The sequence below is a fragment of the Mercenaria mercenaria genome, chromosome 7, assembly GCF_021730395.1.
Source record: "Mercenaria mercenaria strain notata chromosome 7, MADL_Memer_1, whole genome shotgun sequence".
NCBI classification, from domain to species: Eukaryota; Metazoa; Mollusca; class Bivalvia; order Venerida; family Veneridae; genus Mercenaria; species Mercenaria mercenaria.
The window spans coordinates 24,000,656-24,024,516 of NC_069367.1; the positions used below are offsets into that span (position 1 = coordinate 24,000,656).

The following is a 23,861-nucleotide window of genomic DNA, read 5'->3' on the forward strand; positions in this document are numbered from 1 at the left end:
CACTTGAAAGGTAACAATTTTGACTTGATCTTCATAAAACTTTTTTTTCAGAATATTATTCTCTATGAATTCTAGGTAAAGTTTAAAACTGGTTTACCTGAGGTCAAAAACTAGGTCACTAGGTCAGATCATAGGAAAACCCTAGTTAACTCTGTAGAGGTCACATTTTCCATTCATCTTTGTTAAAAAATGTCAGAATGTTTGTCTCCATAAATACAGGTCAAGTTCAAGTCTGGGTTACCTGACATCTTAAACTAGGTCACCAGGTCAAATCATAGAAAAGCTTGTTAACACTCTGGAGAAAACATTTTTGACTTGATCTTCATAAAACTTTGTCAGAATGTTTGTCTCTATTGAATCTAGATTAAGTTCAAAATTGGTTTACCTGAGGTCAAAACTAGGTCACAAGGTCAAATCATGTTTGTCTGTTTTAAATGTAGGATAAATTTGTAACTGGGTCACTTTGGGGAAGAAACTAGGTCATAAGGTCAAATCACAGAAAAATCTTTGTTAAAACTTTAGAAGCAAGTTTTTCAACTTGATCATCATAAATCATTGTCAGAGTGTCTGAATGAAATCTAGGTTAAAGGTCAAAAGTGAGGAAGCTAAGTTCAGAAACTATGTCACTAGGTTAGAACATTGAAAGATTTGGATAATGATAATTATACCTGATTTACATAAAATCTTGGCCACATTAAATACTAGGTTATCTGGGAGAAAGAGCTAGGCCAGGTGATCTTGTTTCTTAGAAGTGCGGAAGTTTGCATTTTAATTAAGAAAATGATTGATTTGTAACATGCTCTATGATTTATTAATACAAGTTTGATCATACTTTAAAACCACTTAAGTTTTGTGAACTTGATTTAAATGTAATTAGTAATTATTGATCATTAGCATAAACTAGAGGGGCCTCTGTGGCCGAGTTGTTAAGGTCTCTGACTTCAAATCACTTGCCCTTCATCGATGACTTGGGGCGTTGAATTCTTCATGTGAGGTAGCTATCCAGCTGGCTTACGGAAGGTCGGTGGTTCTACCCAGGTGCAGGCCCGTGATGAAATAATGCACGGAGAGGCACCTGGGGTCTTCCTTCACCATCGAAGTGTTACATGTAGACAAAGATAGATTTTCACATTTGTCTGCCAATTTAATGTTTTCATCATTCTGCTTACTTTCCAGTACTTGGTATCAAAGTTGACCACCTATTACAGACAGAGGTGTATAGTCATCACAGATAAAAGGGTAAGTATGACTACTGTCTCTACAGAACCTGACCAACTGCTGGAAAACTGCTGTAGAAATCATTCTGTCCGTCTGTCAATCCATCAGAATAAACAGTTTTGGGTGCAGAAGCCATGGCTTTATACTGTTTTCAACTGCCACCCCAATAGACAGTTATGTTTCTTTGACTTACTGTGAAATCATTAATTTTCGTGGGGGACTAATTTTCGTTGAATTCATGGTAGCGTTAATCCACGAAATTAAGTCCCAACGAACAAATAAAACTTCCATTCATTTTATCTTCGAAAGATGAAATCCACAAATTCATATCCCCACGAAATTGCTGTTTTGTCGAAAACCACGAAATTTCATGCCCACGAAATTAAATGATTTCACAGTACTAATGGGCTTTTAAAATGAATTGTTCAAATTTACTGCGAAGTCATTATTTTTATGACTGATTTTTGCAGATTTTATTTTTGCATCAGTTCAAAATATATTTTCAAATGAACAAGTGACAATGCTGTTTTAATATGAAGTGGAGGAGTTCATGTCCCTGCAAAATTGTCATTTGGGCAGATGCCAAATTTTTTTTTCCCATCAAAATTTTATAAAGATTTTTCAGTAACCAATATACTTATAAATGTTTTAACTGGAAATCTTTAAGTACTGGTTGGACATAAAGAATAATTTGCTTTGATGATCTTATGGTAGAGCATCCTATTCAAGTGTTGGAGGGCTTGGTTTCAATCTCCCAAGACGTGGAAAATGTAACCACTAAATTCCTTGGTTGGCACTCGGCATTTGGAATGGAAACTTGCTTCACTTCTCACATACCTTCCTGATGGATTACACTATTATAAACTAAAGAATAATTCTATAACAGGTACGGATGATGAATGAGTTGCTGACATGTATCAAGCTGATCAAAATGTATGCCTGGGAAAAATCCTTCGCTAAAACAATATCAGGTAGAGTACATGATAAACATATTGTTCAAATGTGACAGATTCTAAGGTTATTTGAGCCGCGCCATGGGAAAACCAACATAGTGTGTAGTCTGGTCAGGATCCATGCTGTTTGCTTTTAAAGCCTATTGCAGTTAGAGAAACCATCAGCGAACAACAATCTGGTCTGGATCCATGCTGGTTGCAAAAACCACTATGTTGGTTTTCTCATGGTGCGGCTCATTTATTTGTATACAATGTTCTGCAAGTTTTCTTCTTTCTCTTCTTATCTTGAGAATCCTAAGTGGTCCAGTGGTAACGCTGACTTTAAAACCACGGGTCATGAGGGCAAGCACCTTGCTACTCCAGCGAAACTTAGAAGCATTTGGATGAGTCCTGTGTTCGGGTGTGTTATACCTTGCTAAAGTACCAGGGAAGCCTCTGGAATTTGAGTATCTTCTGTATCATGCATTATACTACAAAGAAAAATTTCAGATAGTCTTCTGAAGGGATTGCCCAAATGGGTTACTGGTGGCGACTATAAATCAGCTTAAAATACACTCACGCATACATGCATGGATGCACTAGCAAGCAGTGCGCACAAATGCTGACACGCACAAGCATTACTAAAAGGTACATTTCAGCCATCGTTATACAGGCTTTGAGTTTAATCAGGAGTTGGGCTGATTCAGATGACATGACAAACCTGTATTAGTGTCAAAATATCAAATTTATTTACAGCGTACTTTTATTGTAGTGCTAAACAAAATAATTAATCAGTTTATTCTAAAAAGTCATTGCACACCAGTTATACAAAAAAAAACTTTCATTTTATTTGAAAAGTCGACTTTAACAGAAGATTATTGTTACGTCTTTCAGGAATACGTGCAGAAGAGAGGGCAATTTTAGAGAAAGGAGCCTATGTTCAAAGCATCAGTACAGCTGCAGCTCCTTTAGTACCGGTAATGGCAGCAGTGTTCACGTTCCTCGGATACATTTTAACAGGAAATGAACTTACTGCAGTTGAGGTAAAATAACAGTTTACCACGTCTATAAATATGGATTGGATTATACTACATTTGAAGAGAATGCTTTCACAACTTAAGTAACTGTACTTGGTGACTGTCTTTAAACTTTTGAACAGTATTCAGTGGGAGTGCTGGTCTAGTGGTCAAGGTGCCGGCCACAAACTTGGGGTCGAAGGTTTGAGCATGACTAGGGTCATGCCCAGACTTCCTCGTATAACACTAGTACTGATGCTTCCAGGTAATGGATTTGGAATGGTCCAAATAAGCTTGAAATTTTCATCAGAATCAAGCCAAAACAAAAAAAGTATAAACTAACAATATTCAAGCATTATTGCAGAGACTGAAGACAAATAGGATTAAAATGAAGGACGTTATATTAATTAGATACACATTTCTTTCATTGAAAACATGATCGCTCTTACGATGTAGCATATACAATTTAAAACTCATCAGAAGACAATCTTTTTCTGTGGACCACATGTTTTTTTTCCACTTTAAAACAATGAATTTTGTGTATTTCAGCCTCCACATTTTGGTTTTTTAGACAGGCTTGATTGTAAGACAGGTTTACATTTTCTACTTTCAGGCATTTACTATCATAGCCGTGCTGAATTCTATGAGATTTACTGTTGGGGTTGTGCCATTTGCTGTGAAAGCCCTGGCAGATGCCGCAGTCTCCTTCAAGAGATACAAGGTACGTTCCATTTACAATATACAACTTAGTTCAAACAAAAAAAGGAGATTATTTAGTCACCATGTGTCAGGAAACATGTCCAGTTAGCTGAGAATGTACAGTTCAATTTCTTTGAAATTTCTTGGCATAATTATTCCCCATAATGAGACGACATGTCATGCGCAAGATTCAGACCCCTAGCTCTAAGGTCAAGGTCACAGAGATTATAGGTTAACATGGTCCATTTCTTGTCCGGTCCATAACTCTGCCATGGATGAAGGAATTTTGAAGTTACTTGACATAAATGTTCCCTATAATAAGATGATATGTCTTACGCAAGACCCAGACTCCTAGCTCCAAGGTCAAGGTCACACTTAGAAGTCAAAGGTTAACATGCTCTGTTTCTTGTCTGGTCCATAACTCTGCCATTTATCAAGGGATTTGAAAATACTTTGACACAAATGTTAACCATACTGAGAAAGTTTGTCACGCTTATGACCCAGGTCTCTGGGGTCAAATTCAATGTCACAAAATGATTCATACCTAAACTATTCTGGCATATTTTGCACAGACAGCTGTAGCATTCTTGGGCATGCTTCCAGGGCATTATTTTTCTTCAAGTTTACAGCAGTGTAAAGGATTGTACTTTTATATTTCAGAGTATATTGTTAATGGATGAGATAAAACCACACCCATGGCAGGTATTCAATGAAAAATATGCTCTGGTTCTTAACCATACAACCTTCAGATGGGAGAAAGAATCCTTGGCAGATAAGAAGGAGAAAGAGAAAAACAAAGATAAAGGTATGAAAGGTTTAATACAAGATTGCTAGTAGAGCGTACGCTTCGAGTGCAGGAGGTCGTGGGTTCGATCCCTGGCTGCGTCATACCAAAGACGTAAAAAATGGTACTGGTAGCTTCCTCGCTTGGTGCTCAGCATTAAGAGGATATTACTAGGACTGGTCAGCCCGGTGTCTGTATAATGTGACTGGGTGGGGTATCATGTCCAGTGTCTACGGCGTGATATTCGAGTGAGGCAGCACTATAAAGTTGGGCATTGTGCTCACTGCTACAAGTAGACACCGTTGTTTATATGACTGAAAAATTGTTGAAAAAGACGTTAAACCCGAACACACACACACAAGATTGCTTGAGAATGTCAGACTTAAAATATTGAAACAGAGTGGAAAAGCCAAATACAAACACAAAAAACATGCCCTGCAGACATTTGTGTGACTTTTCATGTTTAATTATGTCTCCCACAGTGGTGTGGGAGACATATTGATTTAGTCCAGTCTGTGTGTCTGTCTGTCACAAAGCTTGTCCGCACTCTAAGTCGAACATTTCTCATCCGATCTTCACCAAACTTCAACAAAATGTGTCTGCCAATAAGTGCTCGTCCAAGTTCAATAACTAGCCAAATCGGCCTAGGCACTTTGGAATTATGGCCCTTGATTTACCAAAAACACTCAGATTTCTTGTGCAGTTTTACCCCTAAACCGGCACCTATATTACTAGTAGTATATGCGTCCTTTTGGTATCAGAAAAGCGCATGCACATGTGGATTAAGTAAACAGTATATAAAGACTGACTTACTATTTACATGATTAGGCAGTTGTGGGAGACATGCGCTTTTCTCAAAAGCATCTCTAGTTATGTCTCCCACCACACAGTGGTGTGGGAGACATATTGATTTACTCCAGTCTGCGTGTGTGTGTGTGTCTGTGTGTGTGTGTGTGTGTCTGTCACAAAGCTTGTCCGCACTCTAAGTTGAACATTTCTCATCCGATTTTCACCAAACTTGAACAAAATGTGTTTGACCATAAGACATTGGCCAAGTTCGATTACTAGCCAAATTGGTCCAGGCGTCTTGGAGTTATGGCCCTTGAATTACCAAAAATCGGTCTTTTTAATCTTGTCCGCACTCTAATTCGAATATTTCTCATCCAATCTTCACCAAACTTAAACAAAATGTGTTTGACCATGAGACCTCGGCCAGGTTCGATAATTAGCCAAATCGGTCCAGGCATTTTGGAGTTAAGGCCCTTGAATTATTGAAAAAATTGGTCTTTTTACTCATGTCCGCACTCTTAATCAAACATTTCTCATCCGATCTTCACCAAACTTGAACAAAATGTGTTTGACCATGAGACCTCGGCCAAGATCGATAACTAGCCAAATCGGTCCAGGCATTTTGGAGTTACGGCCCTTGAATTATCGAAAAAAATCGGCCTTTTTACTCTTGTCCGCACTCTAAGTCGAACATTCACAAACTTGAACAAATGTGTTTGACATAGACTTGGCCAAGTTCGATTACTAGCCAAATCTGTCAGGTCTTGAGTATGGCCTTGAATTACCAAAAATCGGTCTTTTAATCTTGTCCGCACTCTAATTCGATATTTCTCTCCATCTCATCAACTTGAAAATGTGTTTGACCATGAGTCCTCGGTCAAGTTCGATAACTAGCCAAATCGGTCCAGGCATTTTAGAGTTACGGCCCTTGAATTACCGAAAAAATCCGTCTGTTTACTCTTGTCCGATCTCTAAGTCGAACATTTCTCATCCGATCTTCACCAAACTTGAACAAAATGTGTTTGGCCATAAGACCTTACCCAAGTTCGATAACTAGCCAAATCCGCCCAGGCACTTTTGATTTATGGCCCTTGAATTACAGATCGGATCCACTCATCCAGACCATCTAATTGGACCACTCGTCTAAAACATCTAGAGAAAGTAACATTTTTCAGAGGGGCAGTTGTGGGAGACATGCGCTTTTCTCAAAAGCATCTCTAGTTTAAAATTCTGATTTTCCCATAGACACCTGCTATAAACTTGCATATGGTCCTATTTTTACAAGTAAGTCTAACAAAAATCAAGCACAAAACTTGCCAGATATTCTAAGTACTTTCTTAAGTTATGAAAAATCAGGGTTTTATTAAATTCTACATTGTAGATAAAAAATTTATCCAGAAATGTAGAACTACCTTAAACAACACCTCAGATGGAAAAATACTGTACCTCCTTACAGATATTTTTGATATGATCATTTCCTTAATTAACTTCAGTAGAGGAAGTAAGACAAACAACTTTAATTTATTCAAGTGTTGTTGTTCATATGTATGAAAGGTTGTTGGTTCTACTTTGGGTTACGAACTTTGGGGTCACCAGGTCAAAGGTCAAGGTCACAGGAGCCAATGTTAACTTTTTGCATGAAGGCACTTTACTCGCGAACCACTGCACACAGGACCTTCAAACTTCACATGCTGATAGTACTTATTGAGAACACGACCACTACTGACTTTGGGGTCACTAGGTCACAGGTCAAGGTCACAGGGGCCAATGTTAACTTTTTGCATGAAGGCACTTTACTCGAGAACCGCTGCACCCAGGACCTTCAAACTTCACATGCTGATAGTACTTATTGAGTACACGACCTCTATTGACTTTGGGGTCACCAGGTCAAAGGTCAAGGTGCTGCGGGGGCATTAGTGACAGCTCTTGTTGTACCCCCCGACAACAAAGTTGTAAGGGGGGGTATACTGGTTTCAGGTTGTCTGTCTGTCTGTCTGTCTGTCCGTCTGTCTGTCTGGCCGTCTGTCCGTAGACACAATCTTGTGCGCACCATCTCTCCTTATCCCCTTGACAGAATTTAATGAAACTTCACACAAGTGATCAGTACCAACAGTAGTTGTGCATGGGGCATGTTAGGTTCTTTTAGAAAAATTTTTTGCAGAGTTATGGGACTTTGTTTTTTTGTTACTATACTATATACATAGACACAATCTTGTGCGCACCATCTCTCCTCATCCCCTTGACAGAATTTAATGAAACTTCACACAAGTGATCAGTACCAACAGTAGTTGTGCATGGGGCATGTTAAGTTCTTTTAGAAAAAAATAATTTGCAGAGTTATGGGACTTTGTTTTTTTGTTACTATACTATATACATAGACACAATCTTGTGCGCACCATCTCTCCTCATCCCCTTGACACAGTTTAATGAAACTTCACACAAGTGATCAGTACCAACAGTAGTTGTGCATGGGGCATGTTAAGTTCTTTTAGAAAAAAAAATTGCAGAGTTATGGGACTTTATTTTTTTGTTACTATACTATATACATAGACACAATCTTGTGCGCACCATCTCTCCTCATCCCCTTGACACAATTTAATGAAACTTCACACAAGTGATCAGAAACAACAGTAGTTGTGCATGGGGCATGTTAGGTTCTTTCAGAAAAAAAATTTGCAGGGTTATGGGACTTTGTTTTTTTGTTACTATACTATATACATAGACACAATCTTGTGCGCACCATCTCTCCTCATCCTCTTGACACAATTTAATGAAACTTCACACAAGTGATCAGTAACAACAGTAGTTGTGCATGGGGCATGTTAGGTTTTTTCAGCGACAAAAATTGCAGAGTTATGGGACTTTGTTTCTTGTTAACATACTATGTACATACAGTCTGCATATGCAATCTTGTGCGTGCCTAATCTACCAAACCCTTGCACACAATTTAATGAAACTTCACGCAAGTGATCAGTACCAACCCTAGTTGTGCATGGTGCATGTTACATTCTTTTAGATAAATATTCTGCAGAGTTATGGGACTTTGTTTTTTGTTACTATACTGTATACATACAGTCCACATAATTATGCAATCTTGTGTGCATCAAATTGCAATGTACTGTGTCAGTGCATGCGGGGGGTACATTCATCACCTTTAGTGATAGCTCTAGTTTTAAATGTTTTCGGAGAAAAGTTTGGCTTAAGCTGATAGAAATATTGGACTTTTCAAAAATATGTGAAAAAAATTTAGAATTGTAAAGAAAGCATTACTATGATAATTAGATTGTAGTTTCCATTATATTATGTAGGAAAAGGATCAAAGACAAAAGCGAGCAATGGTTTGATAGGACATGAAGAACTGCAGACATTGAAGGACTCAGATCATACCAATGGCGATGTAGCCTTTGTGGACACACCAACACTGCAGGATTTAACTTTTGTAGCAGAGAAGGTATATAAATTCTTCACCTTGTCATAAACAAACTGTTTAACCCTTACCCTGCTAAATTTCTATAATGAACTTGTCCATCTTTCAGTTTGGACAGTACCATAAACTGTAAACTAAAGATACTGACTGAATGGCTAACTGCAGATCATGATCATACTGCACGGATGTGCTGGCTGATCATGATCTGCACTGGTCGCAAAGGCAGATTCAGTCGTGTCCAGGATGATAAGGGTTAGAGTAACAGATACAGCAAATTTTTTTTTCTTACCATAACATTTTGTTGAAAAGAAATCTCTCATTTTGCAGGAACATTTCTGTTCCTGTTAATCACAGGACTAGTTGTTTCATATCTTGTGAAAAGAACCTTATTAGAATCATATGCAGTAAGATTAAATGTTTTATTTTCTATCACATTGAAATAGATCTTTCTTCTTATAGAAAAATATGGGCATCTTATTTTTAATTGTATTTTATTGGACATTCTTTTTGGATTTTTATCTCACCTGAGCAATGCTCAGGTGAGTTTTTGTGATCGCTCGATGTCCGGCATCCGGCGTCTGTCTGTTTGTCGTCTGTCTGTCGCCTGTCAAACATTTAGCTTGTGTATGCGATAGAGGCTGTATTTTTCAACTGATCTTTATGAAATTTGGTTAGAATGATAACCTTGATGAAATCTAGGCCAAGTTCGAAAATGGGTCATCTGGGATCAGAAACTAGGTCACTAGGCCAGATCAAAGAAAAACTTTGTGTATGCGATAGAGGCTGTATTTTTCAATTAGTCTTCATGAATTTTGGTCAGAATGATTACCTTGATGAAATCTAGGCAGAGTTCGAAAATGGGTCATCTGAGGTCACAAACTAGGTCATATCAAAGAAAAAACCTTGTGTATGCGATACAGGCTGTATTTTTAGCTCACCTGTCACAAAGTGACAAGGTGAGCTTTTGTGATCGCGCGGTGTCCGTCGTCCGTCGTCCGTGCGTGCGTCCGTGCGTCCGTAAACTTTTGCTTGTGACCACTCTAGAGGTCACATTTTTCATGGGATCTTTATGAAAGTTGGTCAGAATGTTCATCTTGATGATATCTAGGTCAAGTTCGAAACTGGGTCATGTGCCATCAAAAACTAGGTCAGTAGGTCCAAAAATAGAAAAACCTTGTGACCTCTCTAGAGGCCATATATTTCACAAGATCTTCATGAAAATTGGTCAGAATGTTCACCTTGATGATATCTAGGTCAAGTTCGAAACTGGGTCACGTGCCTTCAAAAACTAGGTCAGTAGGTCTAAAAATAGAAAAACCTTGTGACCTCTCTAGAGGCCTTATATTTCACAAGATCTTCATGAAAATTGGTCAGAACGTTCACCTTGATGATATCTAGGTCAAGTTCGAAACTCGGTCACGTGCCATCAAAAACTAGGTCAGTAGGTCAAATAATAGAAAAACCTTGTGACCTCTCTAAAGGCCATATTTTTCATGGGATCTGTATGAAAGTTGGTCTGAATGTTCGTCTTGGTGATATCTAGGTCAGGTTCGAAACTGGGTCACGTGCGGTCAAAAACTAGGTCAGTAGGTCTAAAAATAGAAAAACCTTGTGACCTCTCTAGAGGCCATATATTTCACGAGATCTTCGTGAAAATTGGTCAGAATGTTCACCTTGATGATATCTAGGTCAAGTTTGAAAGTGGGTCACGTGCCGTCAAAAACTAGGTCAGTAGGTCAAATAATAGAAAAACCTTGTGACCTCTCTAGAGGCTATATTTTTCATGGGATCTGTATGAAAGTTGGTCTGAATGTTCATCTTGATCATATCTAGGTCAAGTTCGAAAGTGGGAGACGTGCCTTCAAAAACTAGGTCAGTAGGTCAAATAATAGAAAAACCTTGTGACCTCTCTAAAGGCCATATTTTTCATGGGATCTGTTTGAAAATTGGTCTGAATGTTCATCTTGATGATATCTAGGTCAAGTTCGAAACAGGGTCAAGTGCGGTCAAGAACTAGGTCAGTAGGTCTAAAAATAGAAAAACCTTGTGACCTCTCTAGAGGCCATACTTTTGAATGGATCTCCAATAAAATTGGTCAGAATGTTCACCTTGATGATATCTAGGTCAAGTTTGAAACTGGGTCACGTGCCTTAAAAAACTAGGTCAGTAGGTCAAATAATAAAAAAACCTTGTGACCTCTCTAGAGGCCATACTTTTCATGGGATCTGTATGAAAGTTGGTCTGAATGTTCATCTTGATGATATCTAGGTCAAGTTTCAAAACTGGGTCACGTGCGGTCAAAAATAGGCCAGTAGGTATAAAAATAGAAAAACCTTGTGACCTCTCTAGAGGCCATATTTTTCATGAGATCTTCATGAAAGTTAGTGAGAATGTTCACCTTGATGATATCTAGGTAAAGTTCAAAACAGGGTCACGTACCTTCGAAAACTAGGTCAATAGGTGAAATAATAGAAAAACCTTGTGACCTCTCTAGAGACCAAATTTTTCAATGGATCTTCATGAAAATTGGTCAGAATTTTTATCTTGATAATATCTAGGTCAAGTTCAAAACTGGGTCACATGAGCTGAAAAACTAGGTCACTATGTCAAATAATAGAAAAAACGAGGTCATACTCAAAACTAGGTCATGTGGGAAGAGGTGAGTGATTCAGGACCATCATGGTCCTCTTGTTCAATTAGTCTTCATGAATTTTGGTGAATGATTACCTTGATGAAATCTAGGCCAAATTTGAAAATGGGTCATTCAGGGACAAAAACAAGGTCACTAGGTCAAATCCAAGAAAAACCTTGTGTATGTGATAGAGGGTATATTTTTCAGTTGATCTTCATGAAATTAAGTCAGAATGATTGCCTTGGTGAAATTTAGGTCAAGTTCGAATATGGGTCATCTGGGATCAAAAAGTAGGTCACTAGGTCATATCAAAGGAAAACCTTGTGTATGCGATAGAGACTGTATTTTTCAATTGATCTTCATGAAATTAAGTCAGAATGATAACCTTGATAAAATCTAGGCCAAGTATGAAAATGGGTCATCTGAGGTCAAAAAGTAGGTCACTAGGTCAAATCAAAGAAAAACCTTGAGTATGCAATAGAGGCTGTATTTTTCAGTTGATCAACATGAAATTAAATCAGAATGATAACCTTGATAAAATCTAGGCCGAGTTTGAAAATGGATCATCTGAGGTCAAAAAGTAGGTCACTAGGTCAAATCAAAGAAAAACCTTGTGTATGCGATAGAGGCTGTATTTTTCAATTGATCATTATGAAATTAAATCAGAATGATTGCCTTGATGAAATCTAAGTAGAATTGGAATGTGGGTCATCTAGGGTCAAAAAGTAGGTCGCTAGGTTAAATCAAAGAAAAACCTTGTGTATGCGATAGAGGCTGTATTTTTCAACAGATCTTCATGATATTTTGTCAGAATGATAGCATTGATGAAACCTAGGTCAAGTTCCAATATGGGTCATCTGGGTTCAAAAACTAGGTCACTAGGTGAAATCAAGGAAAAACCTTGTGTATGCAATAGGGGCTGGATTTTACATTTGGTTTTCATAAAATTTGGTCAGATTGGTTGCCTTGATGATTCTAGGTCAAGTTCGAAAATGGGTAGTCTGGGGTCAAAAACTAGGTTGCTAGGTCAAATCAAAGAAAAACCTTGTGTATGCAATAGAGGCTGTATTTTTCAATTGATCTTCAAGAAATTTGGTAAGAATGATAGCCTTGATGAAATCTAGGTCGAGTTTGAATATAGGTCATCTGGGTTAAAAAACTAGGTCACTAGGTCAAATCAAAGAAAATACTTGTTTATACTCAAGATTTTTGCTCCAATTTTAATAATAATTGGTCAGAATATTTATTTCCATGAAATCACTAGGTCAAACATGTTTACACTGTTATGGTGTGTTATGGTGTGTTTCTCAGGTGAGCGACCTAGGGCCATCTTGGCCCTCTTGTTACATCTCAAGTTGGCTTTTTGAACCCACAATCATGAGGGGCAGTTGACTTCAAGCTACCGACATTAACAACTTGGTCATGGAGGCGCCATAAATGTATAGTAAGAAAAAAAATGATAAGACCTTTGCATAGTACATCATTATATATTCTACTTGTTTTCAGGGCAAACTGATAGGTATCTGTGGAAGTGTAGGAAGTGGGAAATCATCGTTACTGTCTGCTGTTCTGGGCAGGGTAAGCAATTTAAATACTTTAAGGTGAAAGCATCTGATGAGAGTTTTTCCATTCTTTTATGCTTTTCCCGTGTTAAAATGAGTGATCAGAAATTGATATTTTCTCCTAAAAGATTTTTTCACCATTTTAGCTTTAATTCTTGGCTGACTTCTAGTAGGATCATTTATATATTTTTGAGCCATATTTTTATGTAGCAATATCTTTCAGATGCTGCATATATCTGGGAAAGTTGCTGTACAAGGTTCACTTGCCTATGTTACCCAGCAAGCTTGGGTGATGAACACTACAGTAAGAGAAAACATCCTGTTTGGAGAACCATATGATCCAGACAGGTAATTATTTTTTTCAGTGCAATGGTTTTTTGTATGCCCAAAAGGATGTATTATGTAATTGCATAAGTCATCTGACTGTCTACCTGTATGTATGTCTGTCTGTTCGCAGTTTCACTTTCACTCAATGACTAAAAAATGGTTTAACCTATCCTCAAACATGATTTGCACTTTGCGCTTGGGAATTTGCATGATCCCTATTAATTTTGAGGTCAATGGTTCCAAGGTCAAAGTCACAAGAGACATGTTAGTACATAAGACTTTTTTGTATAATATCTTGAGAACCCTTTGACCTTAGATCCTCAAATATGGCATGCATGTTGCAATAGGTAGCACTACCTAGATACTGACTTGAATCTGAAATCATGTCCTTAGGGGCACCCAGGGTGTTCCTTCACCAGTAATACTGGAAAATCACCACAACAGTGATAATGTGTCATTTTAACATAAAACCCATTAAAATCATCTGCATTTGTCAATTTATATCTTTCATAGAGTTTAGCATTTACAAGTTACACCATTATTTAACATCAGTCTGTTTTAAGCTTGAACTTAATATACCTGAAATTTGGATATTTTAATCAACACACTTAAGGGTAAAATAAAAATTCTTGCCAAGTGAAATTCAGTTTTTTGTGTGATTTTACAGGACTTTTGAAAAATGCAAACTATTAAAATTTTAAGATATTTCATTACAGGTATGCAGCAGTGGTAGAATCCTGTGCCTTACTGCAAGATTTCTCAGATTTTGTTGATGGTGATCAAATAGAGGTATAGTTACTACCAGTTAAATTTTTAGCTCACCTGAGCAATGCTCAGGTGAGTTTTTCTGATCGCTCGATGTCCGGCGTCCGTCGTCTGTCAACATTTAGCTTGTGTATGCGATAGAGGCTGTATTTTTCAATTAATCTTCATGAATATTGGTCAGAATGATAACCTTGATGAAATCTAGGCCGAGTTCGAAAATGGGTCATCTCGGGTCAAAAACTAGGTCACTAGGTCAAATCAAAGGAAAACCTTGTGTATGCGATAGAGGCTGTATTTTTCAATTAATCTTCATGAATATTGGTCAGAATGATAACCTTGATGAAATCTAAGCTGAGTTCGAAAATGGGTCATCTCGGGTCAAAAACTAGGTCACTAGGTCAAATCAAAGAAAAACCTTGTGTATGCGATAGAGGCTGTATTTTTTAATTCTTCTTCATGAATATAGGTCAGAATGATAACCTTGATGAAATCTAGGCCGAGTTCGAAAATGGGGCATCTGGGGTCAAAAACTAGGTCACTAGGTCAAATCAAAGAAAAACCTTGTGTATGCGATAGAGGCTGTATTTTTCAATTGATCTTTATGAATTTTGGTCAGAATGATTGCCTTGATGAAATCTAGGCCGAGTTCGAAAATGGGTCATCTCGGGTCAAAAACTAGGTCACTAGGTCAAATCAAAGAAAAACCTTGTGTATGCGATAGAGGCGGTATTTTTCAATTGATCATCATGAATTTTGGTCAGAATGATTACCTTGATGAAATCTAGGCCGAATTCGAAAATGGGTCATCTGGGGTCAAAAACTAGGTCACTAGGTCATATCACGTAAAAACCTTGTGTATGCGATAGAGGCTGTATTTTTCAATTGATCTTCATGAATTTTGGTCAGAATGATTACCTTGATAAAATCTAGGCCTAATTGGAAAATGGGTCATCTCGGGTCAAAAACTAGGTCACTAGGTCAAATCGAAGAAAAACATTGTGTATGCAATAGAGGATGTTTTTTTCAATTGATCTGTATGAAATTTGGTCAGAATGATTGTCTTGATGAAATCTAGGTCGATTTTGAATATGGGTTATCTGAGGTCAAAATCTAGGTCACTAGGTCAAATTAAAGAAAAATCTTGTGTATGCGATAGAGACTGTTTTTTTTCAATTGATTTTTATGAAATTTGGTCAGGTTGATTGCCGTAATGAAATCTAGGTCGAATTTGAATATGGGTCATCTGAGGTCAAAAACTAGGTCACTTGGTCAAATCAAAGAAAAAACTTCTGTATGTGATAGAGGCTGTATTTTTCAGTTGATCTTCATGAATTTTGGTCAGAATGATTGCCTTGATAAAATCTAGGTCGAGTTTGAACATGGGTCATCTAGGGTCAAAAACTAGGTCATATCTAAGAAAATGCTTGTTTTATTGCAAGAGACCAATTTTTTGGTTCAATCTTAATGAAAATTGGTCAGAATATTTGTTTCCTTGAAATCACTAGGTCAAACATGTTTTACACTGTTATGGAGTGTTTCTTAGGTGAGCGACCTAGGGCCATCTTGGCCCTCTTGTTTGTTTAAATTTCAGTGTTTTTGTAATAAAGAAAACTAATTATATAAAACAGAAAAAAAAGTTGTGATCTTGACTTTTGAATTGCTTGAAACCTCTTACAGAGGTGGTGTATGGATTGAGGGCTCTAGCTTTATATCTTTTATGTTCTCTTAGCGTTTATGAGGTTTAGCTGCAACAAGACATATTTAAATGCTGATATGTTTTTAGAAATAGTTAAGCAAAGACTAAAAGATAATTTTGTACAGAATTAGCATGAAAGATTACAAGAATCGACTTGAGCATTATTTTATAGAACTATTGCAAATTTCAAATTTCAAGACTATTTAGATTATTTCACGGTTAATACACTTTGTCAGTCTTTTGTAAGATTAAAAGTGTCATCTCATAGGTTGAATCCTGAATAAGTCTTGTTTCATCAAATATATTTATTTCAATTGTTACAATTCAGATAGGAGAGAGAGGAATCAATCTTAGTGGAGGACAGAAACAAAGGATCAGCTTGGCACGTGCAGTCTACAGTAACAAAGATATTTACTTATTGGACGACCCTCTCTCAGCTGTAGATATACATATAGGCAGTCACATCTTCTCAGAATGTATCTTGAAACAACTGAAAGGGAAAACAGTGTTGTTTGTTACGCATCAACTTCAGGTAAATATAGTAACTTACTGGGCGACCCTCTCTCAGCAGTAGACATACTTATAGGCAGTCACATTTCCTCAGAATTTTCCATGAAACAGCTAAATGGGAAACCACTGCTGTTCGTTACACATCAGCTTCAGTTTTAGATATGTACTTATTGGACAACCCTCACTCAGCAGTAGAGAAACATGAAGTGGAGGAATAAATGGTGAAAGTCCTAAACAAAATTTTTTTCCTAAGGTATAACATATACCCCAGATACAAAAGTGGTACCCAGAATAAATGAAATATATATTATACATACAGTCGAACTTCGATGGCTCGAACTTGAGGGTCCCGTGGAAATTAGTTCGAGTTTTCCATTGTGCGAGCCATCCAAATGGCGGCCATTTTGAATTTGGGAATTCGAGGGCATGATGTGTTACAAACCTTACATCGTAATATATTGTCATATTGTACCTAAATGTGTGTATGATACGATGATAAATAAAAAACGAACGCTGAAATATGCTTTATTATTTATTTTCAAACATGACATAGATACGGGAGAAAACACAGATAGAACACTAATATGATTATAAGAATTTGGTGAAGACAGCATCAGATAGAAAGACATGAATAACAAACCTTTTTGAATCATAGCCCAGTACAAATATTATCAAATATATTGCTTTCCAGTATCCGACTTAGCTATCCCCCCATATCCGGGTCCTTTACTAAGTTGTTCAGCCATGCTAAAGCAGTATGAAAGTTGACGTCGGATCTCCCGTTTTTAAGCAGAAAAAATAAAGACAGATGTAGTATGTACATTGCACAATCATTTTAAATAATTTTATTCGTATAAAGCAAAGCCCATTAAAGCATTGCAGTGAACGAAAGTCACTTTGTTTAATTTGTTTGTCGTATACCGATACTAATTACGAAAGCGTGTGGAAATTATGCACGCGCCGGTTAAAGGGGAAGCTTGGCGAATGTCAGGCAGAAGTGTGAAAAACTTTGTAAACACAAGCCATCTCGGCAAAAATTGTCTGTTCGACTGAATAGGTGTAATTATCACTGTAATTAAGCCGAGGGGACCACCAAATGAGTTCGAGAGTTCGAATTATCGAAGTTCGAGCGATCCGAGGTAGAACTATATAGAATAAAGAAGGAATAAATTCGGGACCGGGCGACGAGTTCGAGCGATCCCTGGTGTTCGAAAGATCCAAGTTCGAGCCATTGAAGTTCAACTGTATTAGAATTTCTTGTAGTATTTGCATTTCAGTATTTAAGTAAATGTGACCAGGCGAAATTTACTATGTTTCAGTATTTGAGTAACTGTGATCAGGTGATATTTACTGTATTTCAGTATTTGAGTAACTGTGACCAGGTGATATTTACTGTATTTCAGTATTTGAGTAACTGTGACCAGGTGATATTTACTGTTTTTCAGTATTTGAATAACTATGACCAGGTGATATTTACTGAAATTCAGTATTTGAGTAACTGTGACTAGGTGATATTTACTGTATTTCAGTGTTTGATTAACTGTGACCAGGTGATACATTTGTATATACTATATTTTAGTAACTGTGACTAGGTGATATTTACTGTATTTGAGTATCTGTACAGGTGATATTTACTGTATTTCAGTCTTTGAGTAGCAGTGACAAGGTGATATTTACTGTATTTCAGTATTTGATTAACTGTGACCAGGTGATATTTACTGTATTTCAGTATTTGATTAACTGTGACCAGGTGATACATTTGTATATACTATATTTTAGTAATTGTGACCAGGTGATATTTACTATATTTCAGTATTTGAGTAACTGTGACCAGGTGATATTTATGCGAGATGGTATGATTACAGACACTGGTACACACAGCGAGTTGATGAAAGATGACACAGAGTATTCCAGTCTTATAAAGATGTTCTACACACAGGAGAAAGAAAAGGAAGTCAGTTTAGACAGTTTAGGAGGTCAGTACATTGACAAAATATGTGTCAAGCATTGATCGGTTAAAGTTATGATAGATAACTTGTATTGAAAAAGCTTGTTATTGTAGTGTATCGGGTCTTATGTTGCAAGTGAACAGTCCCTGAGGTACTGTAACTCTTGTGTTTACTTGTACCTTGCAATAATTTGCTTTTACTTGAAAAAGCTGGCCATTTGGTTTGTAGAACAGAAATTTTCACCTGCTACCCAGATGTCTGCCACTAATGTCTGTATTCTGTGCCAAGAAAACTGTTAGGGCTTTCTTTTTTAAATGCATGATTAGGGGTACCTCATTCAGTTATTTACACTACAGGTTGGATTTTACATTGTAATGGTTTGGTATTTATTCAGATTTTCTGAAAGTGTGTACATAAAATGGGACGTTTATCACAAATATGTGAGATAAATGCTCTGTTACCTAGATAACTCGGAAGTCAGGAAATATGAATTTACTTTTTGTGATGCTATCACTTTAAGGATCAAACTCAGTGATTCAGTGGTAGGATGTTGGACTACAAAACTAGGGGTTGTGAGCGTGATCCTCGTTTTCATCAAATTAAAACAGCTGACTATCTTTTGGATGTGACTTTAAATCAATGTCCAGAGTTTAGTCCTATATACTTTTCACGTTTAAGAACCAAGGGCAGCTGCTATTTTGTATCATGTCCTACTTCCTAAAAGCATATATTTACTGTAAAAGCATTTAATTTTGTGGGCATGAAATTTCGTGGTTTTGGTCAAAACGGCAATTTCGTGTGGATATGAATTCGTGGATTTAAAACTTTGAACATAAAATGAATGAAAATTTTACTTGTTCGTGGGGATTGAATTTTGTGGATTGACTCAACCATGAAATCCACGAAAATTAATCCCCCACGAATATTAAGGATTTCACAGTATATTAATATAATTGATAACATCCTTTAGACATGTCGCGCGCAAGACCCAGGTCCGTAGCTCAAAGGTCAAGGTCACACTTAGACATTAAAGGATAGTGCATTGATGGGCGTGTCCGGTCCATATCTTTGTCATCGATGGATGGATTTTCAAATAACTTGGCAAGAATGTGTACCACAGTAAGACGACGTGTCGCGCGCAAGACCCAGGTCCGTAGCTCAAAGGTCAAGGTCACACTTAGACTTTAAAGGATAGTGCATTGATGGGCGTGTCCGGTCCATATCTTTGTCATCGATGGATGGATTTTCAAATAACTTGGCATGAATGTATACCACAGTAAGACGACATGTCGCGCGCAAGACCCAGGTCCGTAGCTCAAAGGTCAAGGGCACACTTAGACGTTAAAGGTCATTTTTCATGATAGTGCATTGATGGGCGTGTCCGGTCCATATCTTTGTCATTCATGCATGGATTTTAAAATAACTACGCATGAATGTGTGACACAGTAAGACACGTGTCGCGCGCAAGTCCCAGCTCCGTAGGTCAAAGGTCCTAAACTCTAACATCGGCCATAACTATTCATTCAGAGTGCCATCGGGGGCATGTGTCATCCTATGGAGACAGCTCTTGTTTATCACTTTGTTGCAGGAGGATCAAAATCTCTGCACAAACAGTTTTCCGTTGATCGCCCAGCTTATTTCAGACAAAGGACTATCTCGTCCTGCTCCCAGGGTTCTCAGGAGGCAAAGAAAGACCTGCTACGTCAGAAGAGTGTTATGTCAAATAAAACAGTGAATGCAGATGAAGAACAGAAACCAAAAGGTAGGTCATTTGATAATGTTACTGTAGATGTGGAGTTATAATTTCAATGGTTTTGTTTTTGCTAATATTCTTGAGTAAACTGACATGTTCATACTCATAAACACTCACAAATATCAAAGTAGTAGATCTGTAATGGCAGTTGGAAAGACATATTCTGATATATGATTTCAACATTCTCCGTTTTTAGCTCACCTGAGCACAGGGTGAGGTATTGTGATCGCTCACCGTCCGTCCGTCCGGCGTCCGGCCACACTTTCCTTTAAACAGCATCTCCTCCTAAACCAACAGGCCAATTTTGATGAAACTTCACAGTGTTGTTCCTTGGATGGTCTTCTTTAAAAATTGTTCAAAGAATTGAATTCCATACAGAATTCACGTTGCCATGGCAACCAAAAAGAACAACTTTAAAAATCTTCATCTCAAAAACCAGAAGCCCTAGAGCTTAGATATTTGATGTGAAGCATTGCCTAGTGGACCTCTACCAAATTTGTTCAAATCATGACCCCAGGGTCAAAATTGACCCCGCCCCAGGGGTCACTTGATTTTACATAGGAAAATCTTAAAAAATCTTCTTCTCAAAAACCAGAAGTTCTAGAGCTTAGATATTTGACATGTAGCATTGCCTAGTGGACCTCTACTAAAATTGTTCAAATCATGACACTGGGATCAAAATTGACCTCGCCCCAGGGGTCACTTGATTTTACATAGGAAAATCTTCAAAATTTTTCTAAAAATAAACCAGAAGGCCTAGATCTTAGATATTTGACCTGTAGCATTGCCTAGTAGACTTCTACAAAATTTGTTCAAATCGTGACCCCCGGGGTCAAATTGACCCCACCCCATGGGGTTATTTGTTTAGCTTTAGCAAAGAATTTTTTTCAAGAAAGCAATTAAACTCAGGTGAGCGATATAGGGCCACCATGGCCCTCTTGTTTATGGAAAGTAATTTGTGCAATGAGCTATATTATTTCAAAGAAAGAATCACCTAACAGATATACATAATCACACAGAAGGGTCCACTTCTTGTTGGGTAATGTTTAAAAATGTAGGATGGCAGTGAAAGCTGTAGCAGTTTTTAGCTTGCTTAAATACATGTGAATACTTAAAGTAGCACAAACTACATATATTGTCAAATAGTGAAAAAAACTAAAAGTTAGCAATAATTTTAAGTATAGAACAGGGAAAGAAAAACATACTTTCTGCCTTTGGGATTGCCGATTGCCTCCTTTTACCAGAAGGAACTTTTCAGAGGAAAAAAGCTGCAACCTGCTTGACTTCCATATGATACCAATGGTATTTTGAATTGCTTTCTGTAAAAATGAATGACCTGTTCCTTAAGTATTTGTTACATTATAACAGGTGGCAAGTTGATTGTTGCTGAGGAGAAGAAAGAAGGAAAAGTTGGTTGGCCGGTGTACAGGACATATATAAAGGCTGCTGGTGGTTATATTGCATCAGCATTTGTCATACTAACATTTATCTTGGCAATTGGGTCACAGTCGTTTGCCAGCTGGTGGTTGTCCTACTGGTTAAATCAAGGAAGTGGGGTAAGTGGAAATACTAACGGAATCCCCCTACATGCAGCAGCTAGGTAGAAATATGTTATATACTGTGAAATCATTTAATTTTGTTGGCACAAAATTTCGTGGTTTAGGCTATTTCACAGAGATATGAATTTGTGGATTTCAGCTTTTTAACAGAAAATGAATGGGATATTTACTTGTTCACTGAGATTTAACAGGGACTTGTTTGGCATAGTATTCAGGGATACTGTGCAATCATTAATATTCTTGGGGAACTAATTTTTAGCTCACCTGTCACAAAGTGACAAGGTGAGCTTTTGTGATCGCGCGGTGTCCGTTGTCGGTCGTGCGTGCGTGCGTAAACTTTTGCTTGTGACCACTCTAGAGGTCACATTTTTTGTGGGATCTTTATGAAAGTTGGTCAGAATGTTCATCTTGATGATATCTAGGTCAAGTTCGAAACTGGGTCACGTGCCATCAAAAACTAGGTCAGTAGGTCTAAAAATAGAAAAACCTTGTGACCTCTCTAGAGGCCATATATTTCAAAAGATGATCATGAAAATTGGTCAGAATGTTCACCTTGATGATATCTAGGTCAAGTTCGAAACTGGGTCACATGCCATCAAAAACTAGGTCAGTAGGTCTAAAAATAGAAAAACCTTGTGACCTCTCTAGAGGCCATATATTTCACAAGATCTTCATGAAAATTGGTCAGAACGCTCACCTTGATGATATCTAGGTCATGTTCGAAACTGGGTCACGTGCCTTCAAAAACTAGGTCAGTAGCTCAAATAATAGAAAAACCTTGTGACCTCTCTAAAGGCCATATTTTTCATGGGATCTGTATGAAAGTTGGTCTGAGTGTTCATCTTGATGATATCTAGGTCAGGTTCGAAACTGGGTCACGTGCGGTCAAAAACTAGGACATTAGGTGAAATAATAGAAAAAACCTTGTGACCTCTCTAGAGGCCATATTTTTCATGAGATCTTCATGAAAATTAGTCAGAATGTTCACCTTGATGATATCTAGGTCAAGTTCGAAAGTGGGTCACGTGCCATCAAAAACTAGTCAGTAGTCAAAATAGAAAACTTTGTGACCTCTCTAGAGGCCATTTTCATGGATCTGTAAGAATTGGTCTGATGTTCATCTGTGATATCTAGATCAAGTTCGAAATGGGTCACTGCATCAAAACTAGGTCAGTAGGTCAATAATAGAAAAACCTTGTGACCTCTCTAAAGGCCATATATTTCATGGGATCTGTATGAAAGTTGGTCTGAATGTTCATCTTGATGATATCTAGGTCAAGTTCGAAACAGGGTCATGTGCGGTCAAAAACTAGGTCAGTAGGTCTAAAAATAGAAAAACATTGTGACCTCTCTAGAGGCCATACTTGTGAATGGATCTCCATAAAAATTGGTCAGAATGTTCATCTTGATGATATCTAGGTCAAGTTCGAAAGTGGGTCACGTGCCGTCAAAAAGTAGGTCAGTAGGTCAAATAATGAAAAAACGTTGTGACCTCTCTAGAGGCCATATTTTTCATGGGATCTGTATGAAAGTTGGTCTGAATGTTTATCTTGATGATACATGTATATAGTTCAAGTTTGAAACCGGGTCAGCTGCGATCAAAAACTAGGTCAGTAGGTCTAAAAATAGAAATACCTTGTGACCTCTCTAGAGGCCATACCCTTGAATGGATCTTCATGAAAATTGGTCAGAATGTTCACCTTGATGATGTCTAGGTCAAGTTTGAAACTGGGTCACGTGCCATAAAAAACTAGGTCAGTAGGTCAAATAATGAAAAAACCTTGCGACTTCTCTAGAGGCTATACTTTTCATGGGCTCTGTATGATAGTTGGTCTGAATGTTCATCTTGATGATATCTAGGTCAAGTTTGAAACTGCGTCAACTTCGGTCAAAAACTAGGTCAGTAGGTCTAAAATTAGAAAAATCTTTTGACCTCTCTAGAGGCCATATTTTTCAATGGATCTTCATGAAAATTGATCTGAATGTTCACCTTGATGATATCTAGATCAGTTTTGAAACTGGGTCACGTGCGGTCAAAAACTAGGCCAGTAGGTATAAAAATAGAAAAACCTTGTGACCTGTCTAGAGGCCATATTTTTCATGAGATCTTCATGAAAATTCTTGAGAATGTTCACCTTGATGATATCTAGGTAAAGTTCAAAACAGGGTCACGTACCTTCGAAAACTAGGTCAATAGGTCAAATAACAGAAAAACCTTGTGACCTCTCTAGAGACCATATTTT

At 37.5% G+C, this 23,861-nt stretch overlaps 1 protein-coding gene across 2 annotated transcripts in view; it reads left to right on the forward strand.

Annotated features, from left to right (window-relative positions):
* The window catches only part of LOC123555998 (ATP-binding cassette sub-family C member 5-like), a 61,754-nt gene that overhangs the window by 23,344 nt on the left and 14,549 nt on the right, over positions 1-23,861 (forward strand). For both annotated transcript variants that reach the window (XM_053547794.1, XM_053547793.1), the window contains exons 9-21: positions 1,177-1,239; positions 2,105-2,189; positions 3,045-3,193; positions 3,780-3,887; positions 4,526-4,670; positions 8,747-8,889; positions 13,004-13,075; positions 13,283-13,407; positions 14,103-14,175; positions 16,176-16,379; positions 18,171-18,333; positions 19,895-20,068; positions 21,428-21,615. In XM_053547794.1, the coding sequence (XP_053403769.1) occupies positions 1,177-1,239; positions 2,105-2,189; positions 3,045-3,193; positions 3,780-3,887; positions 4,526-4,670; positions 8,747-8,889; positions 13,004-13,075; positions 13,283-13,407; positions 14,103-14,175; positions 16,176-16,379; positions 18,171-18,333; positions 19,895-20,068; positions 21,428-21,615 (1,692 nt within the window). The remainder of the gene's footprint in view (positions 1-1,176; positions 1,240-2,104; positions 2,190-3,044; positions 3,194-3,779; positions 3,888-4,525; positions 4,671-8,746; positions 8,890-13,003; positions 13,076-13,282; positions 13,408-14,102; positions 14,176-16,175; positions 16,380-18,170; positions 18,334-19,894; positions 20,069-21,427; positions 21,616-23,861) is intronic.